At 48.1% G+C, this 25,974-nt stretch overlaps 1 protein-coding gene across 1 annotated transcript in view; it reads left to right on the forward strand.

The window, feature by feature from the left end:
* The window catches only part of Cib4 (calcium and integrin binding family member 4), a 57,385-nt gene that overhangs the window by 6,141 nt on the left and 25,270 nt on the right, over positions 1–25,974 (forward strand). The window contains exon 3 of the mRNA XM_076941778.1: positions 4,958–5,054. Within this exon, the coding sequence (XP_076797893.1) occupies positions 4,958–5,054 (97 nt within the window). The remainder of the gene's footprint in view (positions 1–4,957; positions 5,055–25,974) is intronic.

Here is a 25,974-nt window from a genome sequence, read left to right on the forward strand (position 1 = left end):
CTGTTGACATGCTGTTCCCAGACCCTGCTCAGGTTGGTCCTCCCTTCCTCCCTCCCTCCCTCCCTCCCTTCCTCCATTCCTCCATTCCTCTGTTCTTCCCTTCCTCCCTCCCTCCCTCCCTCCCTCCCTCCCTCCCTCCCTTCCTTCCTTCCTTCCTTCCTTCCTTCATGTTGTGTGTGTATGGGGTCTGACCATAGGGTATCACACAGGTAGGCAAATGCTCTACCAAGCCCCTTATGAGGCTTCTTTTTCTTCTTAGCATTCTGGAGACTCCCCAGACTATGTAGTCTCCATCCCTGTTCTCCAGCACGCACAGTATGACAAGTTTTCTTCCTGGGAGCCAAGAGCCTGGGTTTCAGGCTCAGCTCTGCTGCTTTCTGGTTGTGTGACTGGGCCTCGGTTTCTACGCTATTAAAACAGTGTGAGAGGATTCAGCACCCACTCTCACAAACCCGTCATTAGGCCAAGGAGATGACATGTCATTGTGTGAGCAATATGTACCCAGCTCAGGGATGAGCACAGCTCATTTCCACCGGGCTATTATTTCCTGTCTGCAAATGAGGAAACTGGCTCAGAGAAAGACAGTGATTTTCCCAGAGTCACACAGCTTGGAAGTAAAAATCTGCATGTTTGGGCTAAAGAAGAGCTATTTATAAATACCTGTAGGCTATACCATAAAACAACAAGCTTTTGACTTATGTGCTGGAGAAGCCCAGCCCAGATAGCTGAGCCCAGGCAGGGACCAGGGGCTTATACTAAATCTCTGATCTTATTCTTGCAGGAGAATCATCTGGAAGCTTGTAGAATCTGTGCCGTTTTCTTGGGCTTGAATAAGAACCCCGAGGCCTAGTGGGGGTACAGACCCATTTACAAATTCCCTGCAGGGTTTTAATAAAGAGTCCATTTGAGATCCACTAAACTAAAAGGTTTCAGCAGCAGTGGGCAATAGGATGGCAGAGAAAGGTACAGGCTTTCAGAGTCACAGGTCTCTGACTGGATCCAGGCAGGGGAGTCACCAAGACTCTCATTTCATAAGGGAAACTGAGTCTGTGGGGTGTGTCATGGCAGGTCCAAGGTCACATGGAGAGGTAGCAATCATCGAGGTGGATGGGAGCTGGTCTTTCATTTCGGAGTCAAATGTAGAAGCAAGCCACACCCAGGCTGCCTGGCTGTTGGCAAGCCCAACGTGTGAGTTTCTCAAATGGCTTTGACTTTTGAGTCCATTAGTGATTAATTCAGAGCTCCATTTCGAGCTGATCCATATTTGGAGGAGGAGAACATTCTGTGGCAGCCGAGATGCAGCCATGATTCATCTGTGGACAGCTGGTCCCTGTGGCTGTCTGGGAAAGCATGGAGTCTGGGCAGGGCCCCGTCCAGCACTCTTGCCCAGCCTGGGGATGGGTACACAGGGGCTCTCTCCTGGGGGATATAGTGGACCCTTCAAGGGGAGATAGCACAACTCAAATTACCCATTTTAGGGTTCAGTCATCTTTTCTTGTGTCTTCCCAGTTGTATGACCTTGGGCACACTAGGTAAACTTGCCAAGCCTCAGTTTACCCATCTACTTGGTACCTTTCCCACAGGAGCTATTGGGAAGATGCTAGGATGAACGTGTCTGAATATGCCCAGCACACAATGTGTGGTCAGGCCTGGTGAGAACTGCAGGTCTTCTCAGCCTCCCTTCTCTGGGCTTCTGGGAGAGAGTGCTGGTGTCTGTGGCTCACACTTTAATGTCCACACCCATGTGATTTTGGGCAGGTCATCTACCTCCTGTTTTCTCTTTTGTAAAGGAACAGCCCCTGCCTTGGTTGGTCCTTGTTACGGTATGTGCAGAGGAGTGGTCATCCTAGGTACACATCGCAAGCATGTATGGCCAGGGGACGCTTAAACCTAACAGAGAGCTGAAGAGATGGCTCTGTTGATAAAGTGCTTTCGGAACAAGCAGGAGACAGGAGTCCAGTCCTTAGAACCTGTGTGAAAATGGTGAGCGCCACCTCTGACTCAGAGGTAGGAAGACAGAATCCTTATAGCTCCCTGGCCGAACAGTCTAGCTGAATTGGTGAGATCTGGGTTCAGCGAGGGATCCTGCCCCCACTCCCTCAATAAGATGGAAAGTGGTAGAGTAAGATAGGGGACCCCACAGGCACATGTACATGTGTTCTTACCCTGCTCCCCACACATAGCCAAAGTTAGATTGCTTTTTGGCTGGGCAGGATTCTTAATTCTAGCACTTTGGGGGCAGAAGCAGGCAGATCTCTGTGAGTTCAAAGCAAGCTTGGTCTACATAGTTTCAGGATAACCAGGGCTACACAGTGAGACACTGTCTGAAAAATAGAAAGAGAGAGAGAGAGAGAGAGAGAGAGAGAGAGAGAGAGAGAGAGAGAGAGAGAGAGAGACTGCAGCAATTCTAACAATGATAATGTCAAAATGCTCCTGTTGCCTGTGACTGCCTGCCCTTGCCCCTTAGTGGTCAGTAGGGATGGAACCCCTAACAGAAATGGCCTTTCTTCCTGTTGGTCTGAGATGACTCTTCCCATCCCAACATCTTCTAGAATTCTCTCTTAACCTCCCCACACCTGCTTTTTGGTTTCCTCTTAATATTTACATGGAGCCTCTGGGGACAGTTAGGGTCTCTTACTAGATTGACAGGGTCATGGCTCTCCCCATGCATCTCCAAGCCCTGGTCCCCCTCCCTTTTTCCAGGCCCTCCCGAGTCTGCACAGAGCGATCAGAAAGAGACAGCCAGGAGTGGAACCTATGTCTATGGTTTCTGCTCACACTTTTCGTAGGGGAGGAAAAGGATTCACATAGGTTTGTCTGCCTCATTTATCAGCATCCCAGGAGGACAAAGGCAGCATCCTCAGCTGCAGTACTGAGAGATGGAGGATGGAAAGACACCTCAGAGGCTGTGGAAGTGTCTAAACACCAACCATCCCCACCCACGGCCCGAGGTGTCCAGGTGCAGGTTGGAGCTGCTGCTGCTGGCCCCCTGGAAGGACAAACTCAGCTAAGAGCTGTGCTGAGGTTGTGAGCATAGGGGAGACGAACCCTGACTGTTCTCTCATGGCCTCCAAATTCTGCTGGGGCTTCTTCTGGGCTCAAGCCCATTTGGAAGGTTGGAAGCAAACAAGCTGGTGGCAGTTGCTGGAGTTCAGCCTCCCAGAGTACAAAGCTGGGACACTGCGGGCAAGCAGAGCCTTAGCTTGGTTTTCCTCCACTTGTCCACGGCTGAGACTCACAGGAAGCTGTCCTCATCAGTGAGCTGTGACAAGATGACTGTCTGAACAGGGAGCAGAAGATGGCTCTGCATTGTCTGTCATTGGATACTTGGCATGGGCTCCTCCTCCCTCTCCGGACTCTAGTCAGAGAATCACTCCTGAATTCTTCTCTTGGTCACACGACCCTAGAATCCCACTGACTTCTAAAATCCATCTGAGTTTATCTGGGGATGTCAATGGAGGGTTGTGAGTTATTCACTCCAGAACGTGAATGAAATTGCTTGCTCCTGGCACTCGGCTGAGATTAGAGGTTTGATGCTGGAGAAGGCAAAACAGAGAGGGAGTGGAGGAAAGAAGGATAAATGTGAAGCATAAAGAGGATGATAAAAGAGGCTGGAGGGCGATGAGATGACTTAGCAAGCAAGGCATCTGCTACCAAGCCTGGAAGCCTGAGTTAGAAAATCGGACTCATGTGGTAGGAAGAATAAGCTCCTGAAAGTTGTCTTTGACCTCCACGAACACGCAAAAGCATGTGCTTGTGTTGGGGCAGGGTGTACGTGCACATGCATCCTCACATTCACACACACACATACAGAGTGCACACACACATATGCACATGCACACACACACTAAATAAAAATGCAATGATAATAATAAGAAGGCTGGAAAGAAGGCCTGGGTGAGGTGAGTGGGTCCCCTCCAGTATCATCTAGCTTGAAGTCGTGCAGCAGCAGAAAGTGCCATGTGCCCAATGCACAGGAGAAGAGTCCAGAGAGGACACAGGGACTTAGGTCTATCTAGATATAAAGAGTGTGTTTTTAAACATATTATAGTTATACAATAACACACACACACACACACACACAAGCATGCATGCACACACACATCTATACACTTCATTTCACTTTTTATTGAGCCTGCATCACAAGAGAGGCATTGATGGCTCTTTATCCAAATGATGAAGTCAGGCTCAAAAGCATTAACCAAGTTGCCCAAGTCCACACAGCCTTGCTGGGTCTGCTGTCTGCCCTCACCTCCACTGGCTGACACAGACACTAGCCTTGGAGTCCTAAGAGCAGCAGGTGAACAGAGCCTGCTGTCCAGGATAATGTGAGAATAGAGGCTACAGGGCGAGCTTCTGTTGGCCTGGGGCAGGGTTCCTTCCTATTGTTTGCTCGGTGATCACACAGCCATGCAGCCCCGTGTCTGTCATTTACAAAGTTCCCAGGCTGCCTACAGATGGAGAGGGGGCATGGTAAGGGCAAGAGGTAGATCGTTCAGGGCTTCAGTATGCAGGGACCATTTGCTGCCAGCTGTCTGGCTTGGCTGTCAGGTTTACCAGCTGTCAGCACAAGGATTTGGAACCTGGCTCCTGTGTTCACCAAGTGACCTCTTTTCTCCATGCTGAGGATGGGAGTATCTGTAGATGTCTCCATCTGTACCCAAGGGGCTGGAAGGAGCCATGACAGTTCCTGGCAGCTCTAACATTCCAGGATAAACACTGTGGAGTGTGGGCCACGTGACATACCGTAATATAGTCACTCACCTTTCCCATTCCCAGACCAGTTCTAGAATCCCACATTGACCATGGGAAGATGGAGGGATGTTTCCTGTTCCATGTCAGTCCATCTTTAGTCGGTTCTCTTAATGACACCCCCACCCCACCCCCGCACACGAGCATGGGGCTTCATAGCCCCCTTTCATTCCCATGTGACAACCATCTCTCTCTTTTTCTTCAGCATCCATGACACCTTCCTGAAGCTCTGCCCCTCGGGCAAGCACTATAAGGAGGCCACACTGACCATGGACCAGGTCAGCTCCCTTCCTGCTCTGAGGGTGAGTCCAGGATGAGGAGAGGCTGAAGTTGTAGCAGTGGCAGAGCAAAGTGGCCCCTCCCTGTTGAGTGTTAAAGAATACCAGCTGATGCCCTTAATCCCAGGGGCTCTGGTGTTTACAGGCAGAGGGCTGGCTCATCAGGACATGGACCTCAAATACTTCTCACACATGTCTATCTGCCTCCTATGAGAACTGTGAAGACAGGTATACTGACCATTGCCCTCTCTCAGGTGAGGACAACCCAGCCAGGGCTATGAGAGTCACCCCAGCTGGAATCTCTCACTGGCCCTGTTCATGGGCCTCCAGATCCCACACCTGCCAGTAACTTCTGAGCCTCATTTCATGATCCGACCTTTGGGGCTCACCATACTCCACTTTTCACCTGACTCCAGAGACCCTTGCCCCATCTCATTCCTTCTGCTGCTCTTTGTATCCCAACTGGGGTGAGTAGAAATGTGTGGAGACCCACAAAGGGCCACCAGGAGCCATCTTTCAGGCCATCTGCTCAGCCTTTGGCCCACCCTGTCTTTTGCTCATGCCACTTCAGGAGACTAGGGCTCTTATGGAGGAACTGAGAGTTTTCTCGGGTTCTTCTAGGAGAAGAAAGGTGTGGATCCTGAAGACTATCCCCTAGCCTGCCTTTGTCCATTCCTGTAGGCCTGTGTTTCCAAGTGTTTAAAAGGAAGAAAAGCATCCTGATTTCAGCTCTTCCAGTAATTCCTCATCCATCCATCCATCCATCCATCCATCCATCATCTGTCTGTCCATTGATCTGTCCACTCATCTATCCATTCATCCATCCATTTATCCATTCATCCATCCATCCATCATCTGTCTGTCCATTCATCTGTCCACTCATCCATCCATCCATCTATCCATCCATCCATCCATCCATCCATCCATCCATCCATCTGTTCATCTGTCCACCCATCCTTCCATCAGTGTTGCCCATCTCCCCAAGCCAGGGGTTCTCTCCGACATATCCAACCTGAAGCCTGATGGGCCATGAGTGGCCATCTATAGCTTTGAGTGAAATTCCTCACAAAACCCTAAAGGGTCACAAAAACCTTTTCCTGAACCAGTATGAGTTTTCCTTTTTGTTTTAATTTTGGCTTTGATGTTTTGGGACACGTGTGGCTCTTGAGAATGAGGTTTGTAGATGACAGTGTCATTTCACAATATCAAAGGCCAGACACAATTGCAGGAGTAACATGCACATTTCCCTTTGACTTTCTCTACTTTACCGTACACTCCATGTTCCCAGGACAGACAGACAGGCAGGTGTGTGCATGTACATACACACACTCTGCTCTTGTGGTAAGACCTCAGTTTCTTCCTATGTAAAATGGGAGAGCAGTGGGGTGACTTGGAGGCTCCTGAATTCCAGCAGCCAGCAACTCTCATCACTATCCCATGCCTCTCTGTCCCTTTGGAACAGTGGCTTGAGGCTATCTTAGTTATGAAAAGACCCTGCTCTACCCCAGGGCAGGCTGGCGAGGCCCAGAGGTACACAAGAAAAGTACTCTCCTGTACTCTGAGGTTTTAATTAAAACTTGTTCATGGTTTGTGAGAGGCAGTGTTGGGCGGTCAATCACAGCCCTGACTTCCTTATGCGTCATTTGGATCTTGGTGGAATAGTGATCTGAGTTGTCATTATACAGCGAGGGCACACCTTCCCTTCTGTCTGGGACAGGATGGGCTCTGAGGGTGAGGGTCAGGCTGGAGATGAGGCCCAGGGACTGTCAGGAGAAACTGGCTACTGAGTGAAGTTTTGTTTTTTTTTTTTTTAAATCATTCAGCCAATGCTACATGGTCTATCCTAAGTGGCAGTCCGGGCCCTCAGGTAGAGAGCGGGGTGGGAAACCAATGGTGGTGGTGGTGGGGGGTGCATGTTGAAATATAAGAAAGGAGAAGGTCAAAGAATGAGAAAACGTGGGCAGATGTAGAGCTATCCAAGGACTGTGTAGATTTTCAACAGTACACAAAGATACTTTCTGCACAGGGAATAAGCTCCTCTCCACTGAAAAGGGCCAAGCAGGGCATGCCAGGAGGCCCTTGGCTGGGACATACTGGCATATACTTGGTACCAAAGGGAGACTGGACTCGATGCTCCCTTGAATCTGTAATTCTGGCCCTGGGGTGGGTCTTGTTCTCTTTGGGATCACACGCCACAGTGTGTCCCAGACTCTTTACTCCAAAACTGAAGTTTATTTTGAGCAGGGACTAGAGATACCGACCTTCAATTTTTCCAAGTAAGGACATTTAAAAAAAATATGTCATCCATAATCACCATCAATTCACTTTAAACATTGTTAATTTTAGCCAGTCCTGATAATGCATACTCTGATCCCAGCATTTGGAAGCTGGAAGCAGGGGGATGCAGGGGTTCAAGGCCAGGCTGGGCTTACATGAAATCCTGTCTCAAAACAACAATACACCAAAAATAATTAATTAAAACACACACATACATACACTCATACATACACACATACACACACACACAGATACAGACAGAGACACACACATACAGAGACTCATACACAGACACAGAGGCACACACAAACACATACACAGAAACACACACACATACAGACAGACACACACATACACACAGACATAGAGAGACACACATACTTTCACATTCACATACACACAGAGACAGACACACACGCACACATACACACACACAGACACACAGAAACACACACACTTTGTCACACACACACACACACACACACACACACACACACTTTTTCTTTTTCTCCTCTCTCCTTATTATCAGTTGTCAGCAGTCCTGTTCCTGGCCTCAGGCTACACTCGTGTCCTTTCTAGCTTCTACCTAATCTTAGTCAAGCAGAACCTTGCAGCCCAGGAATGGGAGCCTGTGACTCACTACCCAGACCTTTCTGAGACAGGCTTGGAGAGGGGGCCCCAGAGAACTTTAGGGATAGGGATGGCTTGGTTAGGACTTGGATGGTCTGAGATGAATGAAGTTTTGTTTTCTTACTTTCATCATGGAAAAAGCAGGCTTGTGCTTTAGAGAGCAGGGCAAGAGAAGGTTCCGGGTAGCAGGGATAACCGGAAAAGCCTGTGGACAAAGGCGCCTACTGGTTGGGACACTGTGCCCCTTTTCCATGTGGGGTTTGGTGCTCTGTTTGTCTGCTGTATTTGATGTCTTTAAAAGTCAATTAGCTCAATGTTTCCCTTCCTGTAAATAACCATCCCGCTTTCTGTAAACACTATGAGTGTGGCATGGGGTGACTCGGGTTTCTGGCTTCCTGGCCCCATGTCTTTGTGTCCACCTGGGATGACGCTGGCAAAGCCTGAGAGAAAATAGAATGGTCTTAAGGAAAAGGGTAGGACAAAGGCTTGCCCCTTAAAGTCAGGCCATCTCCACCCTCTTTCGGCCCCACCCCCACCCTCAACTACAAAGAGACACTTAGATTGCTCTGCTGAAATCTCAGCCCTAGACTTCCTCTCAGAGGTGTTTAGCTCTCTGCCCTCCCCCATGACATCCCCCTTCCGTCCCTCTTCTCATGACTTCCCAGTGTAATGATGGAATAGTTTTGGGTAAAGGAAAATGTAGTCTTATATAGTCAGGTTTTGGTTATTTTTTAATAAAGATACTTGCAGCGGGCAACTTTACTGAGAAATGAACTGTATTTAGTTCAATCTTGGAAGCTGTAGGCTTCAATGAGGGGCCTCCCCAGGGCTGTGCACATCATAGCAGGGTCACAAGGATAATTCTTTCCCTCTCTCTCTTTTTTCTCTCTCCTCTTTTAAAGCCACTAGAATTCACTCATAAGAGCCCCACCAGATACCCAGCTAGTATCTGACCCATTCACTTCCCCACAGCCTCACTTCTGGGCAGTGCAGTAAAATGGGGTTTCTAACCCATTAACATAAGGCTTTGGGGGGGGGGGATTAAACACTCCTTCAGTGAGCAGAGATGAGGGACAACTGTACCCAGACCATTAGGAAGAGTTTCTGCAGGGTGGTTGTATGTCCTACTCCAAGCTGAGCTGTGAAATAAGATGTGGAGTTTTCCTCTCTGCAGTTTCCTTGTTACTGCTTTTCTGGATATAATAATTGCTTTCATTTAGTTTTCTTTGTACATATCATTAACTCACCGCCAGGGCTCCACCAATCGTCTAAGTCTCGGCGAGTGTTTAGAAGGGCGAGTTTTCTGTAGACTTCATTTTCTTAGGCACGCTCTTCTTGGCCCTTACAGTTGCTGTAGTCAGGACAAGGTTGCACTTTGAACCCAGAACGTGTCAGTATCCCAGGTAACATTGCGTCCCGATCCTTCCAGAGTCTTCCCACATCTCACTAGGATTGTGTACTTCTCCCTTGATTCCCCTTGCTTTAGTAGGGGCATATCCTGCAGTGGCTTTCTGATAAAGAATACTGGGAGGTAAGTGTTTCGACCCCTCACGAGTCTGAAAACATCCTCCTCTTCCCTTCACACTCGATTGAGCATTTAGATGAGATTGGATTATAGATTGGAAGCCATTTATCTTCAGGATTTGAAAAGTATCCCTTGACTGCATTTTTAGCTTGTACTGTTGTTAATGAGAAATCTAAAACCTTTCTGTTTCCTCATTGTGGTGTGTGTGTGTGTCCTTTTGCTGTTGTTTCTTTGATCACGCCCACTTTCTTTCTAAAGAAAACGTGCCTCTCTCATTCATTGGCATCCTGGTGTTGGGGTTACAGGAACACACAACCATGCCTGGCTTTGAACACAGGAGCTGGGGGCTTCAATTTTAGGCAGACAAGCTTGCAGAACAAAGAACCCTTATCCAGTAAACCATCTCTGAGCCCTTACCTGGTCTGTGATAGTCTTTCATTGATCTGGGGCTTATCCATAGGTCTGGGCTGACTGTCCAGCAAGCTCCAGGGGTCTGTCTGTTTCCATCTCCCCAGAGCTGAGATTACACACACAGACCACCATGTCTGGCTTTTTGACATGGCTTCTGAGACACAAACTCAAGTCTTCATGCTTTCTCTGCAGACACTTGCCGACTCTGCTGTCTCTCTAGCCCTTATCTCTCTTCTTTCTGGGCTTCTTCGACTTTTGTCTTTCTACTACAATGAGCTTGCCACTCTTTCTCTTAAGCATTTGACTTCCAGGATTTCTACTTCTCTCTTTCTTGAGTCAACCCCCCCCCTTCTCCTGCGTGCTCATGTGGTATCTTCTCTGATCTTCCTTTGAAGAACTTTTTGCAGTTTGCTGCCTGGAGTCCTTGCTTTTCATGCCAGAGGCCTTCTTTGGATATCTGGTAATCCTTTGCTCATAATGATGAGTGTGAATGGTTGCCAAAAAACAAAAAAAATAAAAAACAAAAACAAAAAAAAAACCCCAAAAACCCTGTTTCAAAGTTTGAGCCTGTGGGTGGTGTCTGTCAACTGGAGTGCCAATGGTGAGTGAGCTGAAGGGGCCATTTTTTTTTTTTTTTTTTTTTTTTTTTGGAGAATTCCCTAGAAACACTAGAGTGTTCTGTGAGCCAGAGCCAAGTTGAGAAACAGGCTGCATGAGTCTGAGTTTAACAACCACTTATTTGCTCAATTCTCAGTCCTTAGTGGTGTTTGGTGTCCCCCAGAAAGGCGCTAATTGGCTCTCACAAGAGAAAAGCTTCCCTGTCTTTGGTAAGGCTGAAGACAAACAAGGCAGTCCCAGGGCATGCAGTGTAAAAGGCTTCGGAATTCTAGACACTCTGAAACTCTTGCCAGGAGCCCACCATGTAAGTTGCCCCTGTTCCCAGCACTACCAGGGTGTGCACGCCCAGAGCCCATAGAGAGTGGCCCGTTGTTACCTTTCTGATTGTGGCCTCAGTCCTGATTTCTTGTCTCTCTAGCGTTCGTTCACTCACAACTCATCCATCCTCTTCCCTGCAGGTGTGCCTGTTGACTGCTGTTCCCTGCTGGTGTGCTGTGTTTACTTGTATCTCCAAGAAATCCCTTTATTTCCACAGCAGTGAGTGCCACAGGGCATGAGGCTAGGTGCAAGTGTTCATTGCTTCTGGGTAAAATAAAACATCACAAACACCAACCCTACTGTCACCCCAGCATCTCCCACACATGGCAGCTGTCTCACCGACTTCTGTCTTCTCCTCCCCTTTCCGAACCTGCTGAATGCCCCACTTTGGTGTCCTCAGAGCCTGGTGCCTGTATGGTTCTCATTCCCATGCTCACACCAGATACCCTGCAGGCTACTGGGATCCTCCCTCATCCCCAGGAGGGCGCTACCCAAGGTGCCTACAGAATGTTGCTGTCCTCTCATCTGCTTTCATTATCAGAGAAGGGGAACCATGGATGTGTGTGTGTGTGTGTGTGTGTGTGTGTGTGTGTGTGCGCGCGCGCATAGAATGCCTGGTACAGAGGGATACGCATGTACCCTTCTCACCCTCTAAAAGCCGGATATCACCACCAGTGGCTGGTTGTGCACCATGTGAAATCTCCAGCTTTACAGAGCCTTTTGTTAGAGAGCTCTGGGCAGAGAACAGGGGGTCATAAGCCATCCCCATCTTTGCAAAGCTCAGACTCTAGATCTTAGTGCCCAAACCTGGTGCCCCAGTTGTCTTATAACTCTTGTGGGCGTGGCTCCTCATAGATAACTCTAGCTAGACACACCTCAGATAGACATTCTCCAACAGTGTTCTTTCATACTCCTTGGGAGGCTAAGGGAAAGATTTTTCTGGGGGCTGGACATGTCTCAGGGCAACATACCCTGCCCACCAGAAGGCCAAGGGAGTGTCTTAATATGTCCTAGGACTAGGCTGGGGCATTAGCTAGGTACCCAGGGAACCTGCACATAGACTTTCCTAGTGCACCCTGCTCAGCTGGATGTCTACCCCGAGACAAGCTAGGATCCCCAGCCTAGGGAAAAGACTCTAAGTGGAAGCCTCACTCCATCCTGCTGAGTCCCAAGCCAGAAGGGGCCTTTGGGTCCGTGGGTTCCTTTTCCATGCGTGATGGCACAGGTATGAGTGGCTTCTTCAGTGCTTTCCTCTGGGGATACTTGGGTGAGAGGGAGCTTGTGCCTGGATAGACACCAAGGACCTCGCTGACCATTTAGCAACTGACTTGCTCACAACCATCTTCTGGCTGCCCCTGCGTTTGCACAAATGAAGAGGTTGGCAGATGAGAAGGGACACACAGGATGACAGCTCCCCTCTCCCTTCCCAAGCTGAGGCTGTGGCCTCAGAACTCCCCCACAGCCCAAGGAAACACATTATTAGAGGGTCCTTAAGTGAAGAGCTGACTGAACTCCCTAACACCCAGGACAGCCCACTGAGTGCCATTGAGTGAACTCAGCGGCAGCAGGAGGGGACAGCTGGGTCCTGGAATAATCCTCAGACTGTATTTAGGCCACGGTCCTGAGCCCCCGTCATCCTCAGCTATTTTTCCTGGCATGCTATAAAAAAATAAATTTAAAACAGCAAAGGATTTTCTGGGTGCAGCAATCCTAATGCCCAGCCATAGAGCCCTGCCCACTGCCCTGAGTCACATGGCTTGAGGTGATTTCACAGTCTGCCTTGTTTGAATCTCACAGCACTTGGGTGTCTCCCTATGCTATAGACAAGGAAACTGAACTGTCAAAAGCCCTCTCAAACTCCGCCCATCCACCAATACACTTAAACACAAGAATCCCATTTGCTTTTCTCCATCTCCTTCAGAAGCCGGCACCACAATGAGTGTGTACCTATGTATGTCAAGAGCAGAGAGCAGGATGGGAAAGTTATTAACCCGGGCAGTAGATGATAGACTCTGTAGGATGCAGTCTTGTGCGGAAGGTCACACTGGTGTGTCTCTGTGTTAGCGGGGCTTCTATGTAGAGCTCTGTATGATGGCAGGGCCCCTCCTTGTCTTAGAATCTAGTCTCTCTGGTTCCTGGGTCAGGCCTGGGAATTGTCTGATTCTCAAATCCCCAGACTGAGCTCCACCCCTGGTACCCAGACTCCTGAGTGGGACAAATGTTCCACTGAGAAAAAAAGAGAGAACAAAGCCCGCTGGCTCCCAGGCTCCCCCTAAAGCCCCACCTCCAGGGGCCTGAGGTCACTTGGAGCTTTTCACGCATCCAAGACAAGCAGCTGGATCGTAGAAATAAATAAATACTAGAGGTTGCCCAGAGACCCATTGCCTCTCCAGATGGAACCTGCAAGCTCAGTTCTCTGTTCCCTCAAGGGCTGCAAGGCACTGGTCCACTAGGCAGTGCTCAGGTCAGCTGGCTGCTCTAGCCTGGCCCTCAACAGTTCAGAACCCTGAGCTGTGCCCAGCAGGGTCTAGCACATACATCACCTCATTTCATCTACAAGGTAACTTTGAGATGGAAGTACCCCCCATTTGCAGCTGGGAAGATCAAAGGGTTTGAGCAGCTCATCAGTCGGAAGGAGACTGGAGTCAGCAGTCCCAGCCTCCGAGTCTCGCTCCCTAAGGCCCCGCCCCGGCCCCAGTGGGAGGGTCCCGGCTCCCTGATGTCGAGTCGGAGCTGGGAGGGCAATTTGGCAGCTGGCTCACTCCCTGAATTTTCAAGCATCATTAGATCTTTTTTCTGACAACTTCATCAGTTAGCAGGGCTTGGAATTGGCAAAAATCCTTATTTAGACATTCAGCCAAAGAATTAAGGGGTTTGTTTCAGAAAAAGCTCAGTGCTGTGGGAGGCCATCTCTGTTCTGGGCTGAGCAGCCGCAGAGGAATTGGGTCTGACGCCCGGCTTGGCTTTGTCATGGGCATTCTGCAGTCTTGGGTACATCACGGGTCCCCAGGCTCCAGTTTCTTTATCTTTCAAATGGATCCACTCTCACCTCCTACCAGACAGCTAAGAAAGCGTGGGGAAGGTGAAAGAAAGGGCTGGGTTCTATGTCAGCTTTTCTCAGAGATTTTCCTCCATTGGTGATGGGGATCTCACAGAGGTACCAAAGGACACTTTTCCCTCATTCCCCCGGGGGAGTTTTGTGTCCTATAGCCAGCAAGTGGCCCCAAGAAGAGAGTAATAGAAGTTCCCACAAACCATCTGGTGCAGTTGTTCAGTCTTTCCCCCATCTTGGGACTGGAGTGGAGAGGCAAATGTCTTCAATTGCACCGGCTGGGCCATTTCCTGGTCTTGAATGTTACATTTTACTCTCATTCACCCGGGGAATTAGCCGCCGCCGCCGCTGCTGCTGTCTCCAGAGAGGGTTAATTTGGGGCATGGAGTCACTAAGGAATCTGTCCAAAGTTACCCAGCTAGAATCCAGCAAAGACCGGAATTCAAATCAGAATGTGTGGTCAGGGTCTAACCATCCTTGCCTTCCCCCGCCACCCCCCAGCCTAGCACTTCCTGAAGGTTTTTCCCAGTCAGGCCCTTAACTAATTCCATCATGATTCATGATTCCTCAGTTCCCAAGGGCAGAACAGATTCTCCCGTGCTGTCGCCTAAGAGGCAATCGGTGTTACAGAAAAAAAGCTCCCGGGCAAACACTGAACTTCCCAGTGTTCTTGCCTTTATGATGGGAGCTTCTTGCCTTTACGATGGGAGCGATGCATCCTCTCTAGGTTCGTGAAAAACCCTGTCACACTGCATGTATCGCTGTGCTTGCTGCCCCCTGAGAGGTTCTGGAGTTAGGTTGGGATAAACACTACTGGGAAGGCTGAAGGAACAGGAGGCTATGTGGAGGAAGGGTCATCCCAGGTATCTGAGGTGACTGGGGCATCCTGTGACCAGGCTAAGACAGGTATTGTTCGTGTGTGTGTGTGTGTGTGTGTGTGTGTGTGTGTGTATGTGTGTGTGTGTTGCCTGTATATGTGTACTGCATCTGTGTGTGTATATGTGTATGTGTGTGTATGTGTATTTGTGTGTGTATGTATGTGTGTATGTGTGTGCATGTGTGTGTGTTTATGTGTGTATGTGTGTGTATGTGTATGTATGTATATATATTTGTGTGTGTATGTGCATGTGTGTATGTATGTGTGCGTGTATGTGTGTTTATGTGTGTATATGTGTGTGTGTATGTATGTGTTGCCTGAGTTTATATACTGTGTATGCAAACCCTCCTTCTTGTGTGAAGATGACATATAGTTGAAACTCTCTTTACTGTAAGACTTGGGCCCACTGTAAGACTTCCCAGCAGTACTGAGGGAAAAAAGCAGCTAAGGGCCTAAGGAGGGAGCCCATGGGTTTGTCCAGCACTCCAGGCCTTGTCCTGCCCTCAGACCACAAGATAAATAAGCCCCCTCAGCTTTTCAAGAGTGCTGGTCCCCAGGGCCTTCTCAAACTGCTGGCTGGAGGCTATTCCCCTCATGTCTTTGCTGATAACTTCATTTGTGCCCCCAGAGACCTCAGACTGGTTTAAAAATAGAAAAAATAAACAACATTGTTCCTCATGCATCCCCCTTTCCCTTCAGGCTTCCTAACGAGGTGCTGGCTGGGCCTGCCAGGGCCCTGTTCCCAGGGTTTTTGACCCTCTGCCTGCTGCCACCTCCATGGGGACTAGACACCCTGCATCGTGGAAGGGCTTCCTGGTGGTCTGAGCATGATGTAAAGAGGAAGGGACCATACCACCTGCCTTGTTCTCAGTCACATCGGTCACATCGGCCCTACACAGACGGAGGTGGGGACATCTCCCAGGTGTGGGGGATGAGCTCAGCTATGAAGGGACCTTCTGGAGATTTCTCCCATTTTTGGCTCTGGCCTTAGCCCCTTTCAGAAGGCCCATAGCCCTCTGTTAAATACTGGTGCTGGCTAGATTTGCCAAGAACTCAGGCTTGCCATTTTGCATCCCAACCCTTTAACTGGCAGCCCGTGTCACACCTCAGTTTGCTCGGTCTGAGAAACGGACCAAATGGTAACATCGCATCTCACCTCAGAGGGATTTTCCCTGACTGGATGATGGGTGTTCCAGGGAAATGAATGAGACTTGGGGAGTCAGTGGTCTTAGAGGAATAGCCAGAGAGGGAAGGTATGACCACAGGGGAGGGGCCCATCTCACATCTCAAACAACGGGAAAGAAGTAGCTGTCCCCCAAAAGTCACAAGGAAGGACACAAAATTACAGTATTCTGCCGGAAGAAAGACTTGGGACCATAACCACATGACCTGTCGGATATCCTGCAGAGCACCAGGCTCCAGGCCTTAAACTTGCCTTGGCAGTTAGAGCTGAGACATGGAGAAAAGATGATCTCTGATAGTCCCGCACCCTGAGTTCAGCTAGGTTCTGGGAGGGAAGCCAACCTTTTCCTCACTCCGCCTGAGGGCAAGTGCCAGAGGTAGGTGGTGGCTCATCTAGAGTCGAGGATCGAATAAAGTACCTGTGATTATGACACAAATCCTCAGGTGGCAGAAAACTTCCCCATCAGAAATGACTTCTCTCTGGAGGTGGCTAAAGGGTTCTGTTTCACACTGTCCCCAACTGCTGTCTACCCAGAGCCCGTATTTGTCCTGTCCCAAACCTCCCATGAACCAATACCTACAGGGAGAAGCCAGAGAAACAGCTGGCAAGCAGCTTTGGGGTACGGACTGGCTTCCTCTCTAGAAAGCAGAGCCCAGCCCTACAAGCTGCCCTTGCCTCTTCCCAGGCAAACGGGACAGAAAAAACAGCCCAGGTTCAGGCCAGCAGATGATATAGTCCATCCTCCTCTCTTGAGTTGCCTGTCTTTCCAAAGGCCCCTCCCTGAGTACCAGGGAGCCATGGGAAAACGAGGGAAGACTGTGTTTCCCTGGGTGGGCATTGTGATCAGCAAAGGCCCCAGTAAGGCTTCCAGAACACTGTGGAAAACCATATCAGAACTGCTAACTGGTCCTCTCTGCCTTTTATTTTGGAATGTCCCTGGAAAGGTAACACCCAGATGCCCCGAGATGCAAATGACAGAAATGGTTCATGTTCCGATGACCTTCCCTTGTCACCAAACTCCCTTCTCAGCAGGACTCCAGTTCTGGCTGCCACCCTTACAAAGCTACCAGAATGTTTAGGGTCAAAGACTTTGGCCCTAGCCTCTCTTAACAAGCCAGGCTTGTATACCCTGCTCCGATATACAGATTAAAGACACAAATAATAGTGAAAAACAGAGAAAGGAGACTTAGTTAACACAGCCACATTAGGAAGTGGAACAGACTCTTAAGACTCAAGCTTAAACAGAGCAAGAGGCACGAATGACTAGGCAGGCTGGTCAAAGCATGGTCCTGACCATGCTTGGTTCAGCTCCTTCTCTTCTCAAGATGATCAGATAAGTTGTCAAAACTGTAACATCTCCTTCTAAATAACAAGCTACCCTCTATCTGGCACCAGGACTTGGATCCCCACCCTAGCATGAGGACTCTGGGGGCAATTCTAATTTCTTAGGTTCTATTCTTTCAATAGTCTGATAACCAAAGGGAAGAGGCCAACTATCTCTTCAAAGTATCTTTGTTCCTGCCAGGATGGTTTCAACAGAAGGGGCCATCAACCTCTTCCTGGGTCTAGAGTCCAACCTTGCCTGAGCTTATGAGCTAACAACCACATAAACAACCACATAAACATCCAGCTCACCTCCTTCCCAGCACACTTGTTTTCTGGTTTGCTTTTTATTTATTGTTGAGTGTCAATAAAAAACAGGGTTTTTTTTTTTTTTTTTTTTTTTTTTTTTTTTTTTTTTTTTTTTTTTAAGTCATTTCTTGGTATCCATTCCCACAACCTAAGATTTCATTTTTTATTTTCTCTTGCCGTCTCTTCCCCGGCCAAGCTTTATTTTACAACATGGTAGATGTACCTAGATGCAATTTTATTTTGTGTTTTTTTTCCTCCCCATTAGGCATAAATGCTTTTTTCATGTTGTTGAATAGCCGACGTGATTGTGGTCTGATGGCTGCGTAATTGCATTGGGTTCTAATTGACCGAACAAACCTCCCTTTCATGGCCGAACAGTAACACTCTTTCCAGGGGTTAGTTATTTTACTGCTACTATAAATAACACCACAGTAAACATCCTTATGTATTATTTTCTTCATTTTGTGGGGGGGGGGAATTATTTTCTGAGTCTAGACATCCCGTTTCTCCTTGGAGGCAGTGAATAGCCAGGGCAGTCCACTCCAGAGATTAGAACAAAGTAGCCATTAAAATGAAAATTGCATGGACCGTGTAGCGACATGGGAAAACATTTGTGCCTTGCAGGGGATAGCACGAGATGAAAAACTGGGGTGTTTAAATAGTCTCAACTCAAATCAACATGAAAAGATAGAACCCTGCAGTGCACGACCATAGACTTCTCTTTCAAGCGGCCATCACTGCAGGTCACTCTGCACGTGGGCTGTCAGTCCCTAGCTCTGTATCTGCTGTCTCTGATCCATTTTCTCCATGTTTTTGTGAGGACACAATGAACATGAACATCCTCAGATGTGCTGTGCTAGCAGGACCCCAGCGCCGGGCTGGAGCCGCAACTTCAACATCTCTTACAGTGTAGTGGTCCCTGCTGAAGCATGCTACACCACTGTCTAGCTAGTCCTGACCTAGAGGAAAAGATTCAGGAATCTGTATATGACAGATTAGCTCAACTGCCCACTGTACCCAACACTGGCACCCAGGGGACTCTTGCCACTTCCTACCTGTTTCTCCCTGAGATGGTGCCAGGACTTGTTTTGAGGCTCAGCTTGACACCTCCACACACCTTCGAGACCATGTTGGGAAAGCACGGGTCAGAGATTTTCATGTTCAACCTACTTTCCCATAAGTACTGTCAGGGTTGCAGTGAAGTCATGGTGGGATTGCAGGGCCTGGGACATAAACCTGTAAAGAGGTAGACTTTCTTCTTTTCTTTGTTGTCTTTCTTGAGTCAATGGGAAAATGGAGATGGCAAGATGCCCAAAGGTATGAGTCAACAGCAGGTGCTGTTAAATACCTGGATAGCGATGCCTCATGGCTGGCTGGGCCCTAAGTGGGCAGACCAGTTTTCTGTTAACTCAACATAAGCTAGAGTTATCTGAGAAGGAGGGCTCTCACTTGAGAAAAATGCCTCTGAAAGCTTGGCCTGTATACAAGCTTGTGGAACATTTTATTAATCAGTGGTTGACGTGGTAGGACCACCCCCTGGGCAGGTGGCCCTAGAGTGTATGAAAAACCAAACAGAGCAAGCCATGAGGAGCAAGCTGGTAAGCAGCACTCCTCCATGGCCTCTGCATCAGCTCCTTCATCCAGGTTTCTGACTTCCCTGGATGACTGATGCTGTATAATGAAGATAAACTCTCCTCGCCCCCCAAGTTGCTTTTGGTCATGGTATTTTAATCACAGCAGTAGAAAACTAAGACACCAGTGATCAAGAACAGCTTGGTGGGAGAGGGGTAGGGTCCCCAGGCTATGGAGAAAAAGGATAAAAACATTGGGACTTCAAACGTTGTACCAAAAATCCTCTCTTAGGTTCATACCTTATAGTATAGTTTATATATAGTATAGTATAGTATACTTATACCTAAGTATAGGCTCAAGACCTGCAGGGTTCATGAGACTTTGTTTCCAAAATACACACACACACACACACACACACACACACACACACACACACACTATATATATATATATATATATATATATATATATATATAGAGAGAGAGAGAGAGAGAGAGAGAGAGAGAGAGAACCAGGGAACATGAGGCAAGGTGGAGAGAGGACTGTGTGGTACCAAACACCTGTGACCCTAGCACTTGGGAGGTGCAGGCAAGTTCATGAGGATCTCAGGAACATCGGCAGCTACATTCCTAGGCTCAAGACCTGCAGGGTTCATGAGACTTTGTTTCCAAAATACACACACACACACACACACACACACACACACACACACACACAATCAAAATCAAACACAAATAAATACAAGCATCTGCAGGGCTATTTTCCATTGAGGACTAGGGAGCAATTTGAGTTTTGTTTATTTTAGGGCAAGGCTCACTCTGCAGGCCAGGCTAACCTCCAACTTGTGAAAATTCTCCTGCGTCCATCTTTCCAGGGTTGGGAATTATCGGCATGCACCACCTGGGCTAGCACACTTCCATTTTTATCTGTCGATTCACAGTGAGGACAAAATCGATATTGTGATACAGACACCTACATCTTACAGAGTTGGCCATGACAAGTTTCCCACGATGCCCTGGGTCAGGTGACCCCAAACAGCTGCAAAGCAATGCTGCCTCCATCCAGATGCTCTGAGAGGGTGCCTAGACTAGCTCTGCCACTGGTAGCAGACCAACAACTCCCCAGGCAGCAAAAGGCTTGTTCTGGAAACTCCCTAAGTGTCCTATGTCTAGCCTGCCTCAGGCAGCTGGCTTCCTCCTAGTATTTAGTCTCCAGCTTTGAACACACTGCTTACAAACTGCAGGTGCAGAGTGCATCGTAAATGGCTTTTATATTGGCCACCCTGGGCTTTGTTTGTATTTTCTCCAGAAATCCGTAGGAACTGTCATTAAGCTCTCAGTCCGTGCCATAGGAACTGTCCTCGTTCACCTCACCATGCAGCAGTGCTAACACAGAGAAGCCATCCCTGCACCCAGAGTCACAGCCTGCTCCAAACAAGAATGGTAGAGGCATGGAGTTGCAGGGGCTATGCACCACTCTCCCACCAATTCCTCGCCTTGTGCCTTGTGCGGTACGTGGCCCACCTTTCCTGAGTCTTCCTGGGAGAGGGGGCATAAGGAACAGGGATCAGGGGCTCTTGCTTCTCCTTCTGTTCTTTCTGCCCCCACTTCACATTATTCCAAACAAACCCTTGGCCTCTTAGCAGAGATTCACAAACATTGCTTTGGCCAAGCCCTGTAGTAACCACTAACCCAGAAAGCTGGGAAGAGATTGAGTGGCCTCAGAGCAGGCTTGTATCTATCCGACCCTCCCATCCCCTCTCGCCTCCATCTGGCCTCCCCAGCTTTGTCTCCTACAGAACCTTTAGGCCTCACACCCTCCTCTTAGGCAAGTCCCCAGGCAAGTCCTCCTCCGAGCAGGTTACCTCACCCACAGAGCTGACCTCCTAGGACCAGCATCTTCAGGATGTCGGTGGTAATTGTTTCCCCCGCTGTCCCCATAATGAGATGAAATGGCAAAGCTACAGCATTGAACTTGACAGTCATTCCCACAAACCCAGCACTTCACTGGGGTTCCAGGCAAGAGTGTCTTTGTCAGGAGGCAGCCAACAGAAATCTATTTATTTACTAGATGTGGCAAACATTGGAAAGAAAGGAGGAGGAAGAGGAGGAGGAGGAGGAGGAGGAAGAAGAGGAGGAAGAGGAATGGCAGTTATAGGGTCTGTTTGGAGGACAGACAGTTTGTCAGAGGTGGAAGAAGCCATGGAGGCGGGGTACCTGTGTGATAGACACTGCCTTTGTAAGGACTGACTGTAGCCCCATAGAGGGGAGAAAGGGGGGTTTGGTGGAGTCTGGGCTGAAGCCGGGTTTTCAGATGGATGTCTGTTCTGTGCAGGGTGACTATCCCCTGCCTGTAGCTCTGTCCCTCTTTTCTGGATGAAAGGCTTTGCCCTGGTGAGGCAGGAGCCACCAGTGGCGACAACCCAAGGACATCCTAAATCTTGCCTGTCATTTCCTGGTGTTGCAATGGTTACTGGGGCCTTCTGTGTTGTCCGATCGTTGGCCATGTGAAGACTACCTGATGAAGACTGACTCAGAAGGACCACTGTGGTTAAGGAACTGGGATTCCCATTAAAGTTCCCGTTAGGCTCAGACCTGCCTGCCACAAGTGCATACCTCAGCTCCCACTGCAGAATGAAGCAATGCACAGGCAGGTTTGAAACCCAGGAGCTGCATCCTGGTATGCTGGCTCGGGTAACAGGCTTAGTTAGCATAGTTCTGACTGGCAGGGCGAACATGATACCGATGGGAAGCTGGCCAAGTGGGCTGGGCTGATAATACTATAGCTCATTTATCAGCAGCATGCCGGTACCAGAAACAAATATGGTGTTACTCAAACGGCATAAAAACCCATGAGCAAAGTTCTCAGCCTGCCCCTTTTGTAGACCAGGAAATGGAGAGGTGGTTTACCCAAAGTCACATAGCTTGTTTTTGCTGTTTTTATTATACAGACTCTTGAATATTGTTTAATATGTTGTGTGACACTGTGGGGTTGACTCACTAAAAAGGCTAATGGAAGCCTCAGGAGGCCAAGGCCGGAAAGTTGCAAGTTCCAGGTTAGCCTGGACTACACAGGGAGATCTGGTCTCAAAGCAAGGTAGTATGCAACCAGACACTAGCTACAGTATGTGGACGGCTTGTTAATAATTAGGCAAGGGGACACTGGCTAGCTGACTATTATTATTATTATCATCATCATCATCATCATCATTATCATCATCATCAGCCTGTTCAGGTTGTACAAACAGAACACTGAAACTGCATAAGCTGGTCAAAAGCTGCAACATAACAAAATCTCATAGAAATCAAATTAAAAGTTATTATGAAGCTGGTGAGATGGCCCAGTGGGGAGTGGGCTGCTTGCTTCCAAGCCTGATGACTTGAGTCTGATTTCTGGGACTCACATATTAGAAGGAGAGGAATTGTTCTTTGTTCTTCACATGCTACGTGTGTGTGTGTGTGTATGTGTGTGTGTGTGTGTGTGTGTGTCTGCGCACATGCATGTGTGTATAAAATGAATATAATAAAAGTTATACTATGCTGGTCATGGTCGTATACCATAGGAACACTTGGGAGATAGAGGAAAGAGGATCATAAATTTGAAGTCAGCCTTGGCTACACAGCAAGTTCAAGGCCAGCCTGTGCTACATGAGATACTGTCTTTTAAAAAATGGCTTATTTATTTTTAATTTTATGTGCATTTGTATTGCCTGCCTGCATGTCTGAGTAAGGGCATTAGATCCCCCTGAAACTGGAGTTACAGACAGTTGTGAGGTGCCATGTAGGTGCTGAGGACTGAACCCTGGTCCTCTGGAAGAGCAGTCAGTGCTCTTAACCACTGGCTCATCTCTCTAACCACATAAGACCTTTTCTTTAAAAAATGTGAACACTTTAGAGACAGTCTGCTTACAGAACCTCTGCTTGGTTTACTGTGTCCCAAGCCTTCTACAGCATAAGGCCCAAGTCCTGGATGGCCTCTGAAGACTTACATCCCTTGAGCTCTCCTTCAGGGAAGGACTAGGGCAGGAAGATCTTCTGGAAGGTTCCAAAGGGAAGCATTAGATAGCTATAAGCCTGAAATCTAGGCAGAGACTGCTGGAACTGAGCCAGGCACAGGCCTGGTGAGCCCACAGTTGTTTAATAATATTTAATGTTTTTACTGCCTAGCCTGTTTGTTCCATCAGTGATCTGCCTCCAGCTGCCGGCAGGACACATCCCCAGCATGTCCCTGCCAGCCCATCTGTCACCAGAAGACAGCTTCCACAGTACCTTTAGGAAGGGTGAACTTTTGAGTCAGGGACTAGTGGGGATCACCCCCAGGGCCTGGCCATAGAAGAAGAGTGTCCACCTGCCTAAGCTTCAACCTAGGAGTTCTCACCCTACCCTCCTCCATCCTCCGTTCCCACCCTCCACCCCTCTTCACCCTCATGTTCCCACTCCCATCCCCTGAAATGGGCATACAGGGTCATGCAGAATAGTCAGGGCCTCTGAGGGGCTTCAGGGTTCACGTTCAGCCCTGTTACTGTTCTCTTCTCTGTAGCTTTGCTTGTCCTGTGATGGCCGGGGGACTGGGAGAAGCCTGAAGCAGGAGAAAGCCCTCGGCCTCACTTTGTCGTCTTCTCTCCAGGGATCTGACTGCTTCCCCTCCTCCCTTTACTGGCCTCAGTCCTTTTCTGATCTGTTTCTTCCTGGTCCTCCCATTCAGGCTACTTGTCCTCCCTCTCAGCACACACTACGCTGTCCTGGCTTGAAACATTATGCTTTACTGTGTGCAGTAGTCCTGGTTCATCCGCCATTGCCCTTTGCAGTTTCAGTTACCCACATCCGACTGTGCCCTACCAAGGGTGGTATTTCTGTGATCTGGAAAGAAATAGTTCCTGTTTGTTTGTTTGTTTATTTATTTATTTTTCAAGTGCAGGGGGCCTCATGAAAAAGGCAGATGTAGCTTTCCTGTCATGATGGGACCCCCAGGATCTAGTTCAGGGACTCACACCCACTTGCTACAAGGAGATAAATTCAGATTATGAGCTTTGCAACTTCATTTCCACAGATAAATCTGAGCCCCTGACAGCTGACAGTCCTAGCATGGGATTCTGGGTAATGCCTTGGCGCCCCAAACCCCAGTTTTATGTTTATGACCATGATTTTTGAGAAATTTTCATGGGTGTACTTAAAATCCAAAGGGCTTAGAAACTCCATACAAAAAACACCCGCAAGAAGGCCTCGACAGACAGCCAGGGGCCAGTTCTTCCTGCGAGCCCTGCTTTCTTACCATCATGCAGAGTGCTAATGTCTGCCCTGGCACTGTGTGCATACAGCAGGCGCTCACTTGTGTTGGGTTTGGGAACTGACGATGTGGTTCTGACCTAACACTGCCACCTTCTGGTGGAACTGCTCTGGTGCCGAAGGGCTGTTCAGGGTTCGGATCAGGAAGCAGGGATTCCTCCTGGGCAGAGGTTGACAGTAGAGGAACCTCACACAGAAGGGTCCACGCAGCTCTTCTGCTTTCAGGGAGCACAGAGCTCGATTGGCCTGTGGCCCCCTCACCACTACACATGCTATCAAGCTCTTCCATTCCCCTGGGACAGCTACTTCCCAGAAAGCAGATAGCTCAGAAGCTGCATGGGGATGGGTTCCAGCATTCATTGGCTGACAGACTTGCACCCCTCCCCCCAGTAGCCCTCTCTCCTCAACAGGTGGAGGATCTTGTAAAGACTTATTTTGGTTATCATTTTTCTTTTTTCTAGGAGTGCTAACTTCCACGTATGTACTGTTCCCCCCCCCCAAAAAAAAAAAAAACCCGCAACTTTTGATATGCTTTTATTTTCATTTAGCTCAAAATATGTCCTCATTTGTTGTGGGTTTCCGAGTTGTTTTCTTCACTGTTGAATTCTAATTATTTAGTTATGATAAAAGAACATAGTTTGTATGATTTATGTCCTCTTAAATTTGGTGACTTGCTTTTTGACCAGAATCTGGTCTATTTTGCTCAATGTTCCAAGTGTACTGGGAAAAAAATGTATATTTGCTGTGATATGTAGAACTCTCTAGAAAATAGCAATTACATCCTGTTGGTTGATAGTCTTACATTCTGCATGACTTTGGGGATGGCCCACCTGTTCTGCTATTGGCAGAGAAATGTTGACATTCCAACTGTAATTATGGATTGTCTCTTTTCAAAGGAGTTTTCTGTTCACACATTTCTGGTCTCTTTTACTCCTTTGTGTAAATCTAAGTTCTTTTCTGGTATTTTCCTTGTGCTTATTCTAGGTTACTTCCTGGGATGCTTTTTCTAGCTCTGGTCTGTGGCTACCTCGTTCTCTCAGCTTTGTTTGTTGGGAAAAAAAACAACTCTTGTGCCTTTGTGTCTGGAGGACATCTTTGCTAGGTATAGAATATAGCAGGATAAGAACTTTAATTTTTTTCCACCAGAGAATTAAACAATGGTTTTCTTGTAATCTGATCTGCTTAGACAGGAAATCTGGTGTCGTTTTATTTTTGTTCCTGTCTAGGTCCTCCTTTTATCTCTGGAAAAAGGTTCTTTTGTTTTGTTTGATTTTGGTTTTGGTTTGTTTTGATATGTGTGATTACAGTTTACAAATCATTTCTTTTCTAACGTTTGTTTGCTTGCTTTGAGATAGGGACTCACTTTGTTGCCAGGCTGGTGTGAAACTCCTGGGTTCAAGCAATCAATCTCCTGCTTTAACCTCCCGAGTAGATGGGTTTATAGTATGTACCTCTGAGCCCAGCTTCCTCTACCTTCTAGAACATAGGTAGTGTGACTACAGCTGTTATTTTACTATCTGTGCCTGCCCTGTCATTTGAGTCATTGTGACCCCTGTTTCTGTTA

The sequence above is a fragment of the Arvicanthis niloticus genome, chromosome 11, assembly GCF_011762505.2.
Source record: "Arvicanthis niloticus isolate mArvNil1 chromosome 11, mArvNil1.pat.X, whole genome shotgun sequence".
Taxonomy (NCBI): Eukaryota; Metazoa; Chordata; class Mammalia; order Rodentia; family Muridae; genus Arvicanthis; species Arvicanthis niloticus.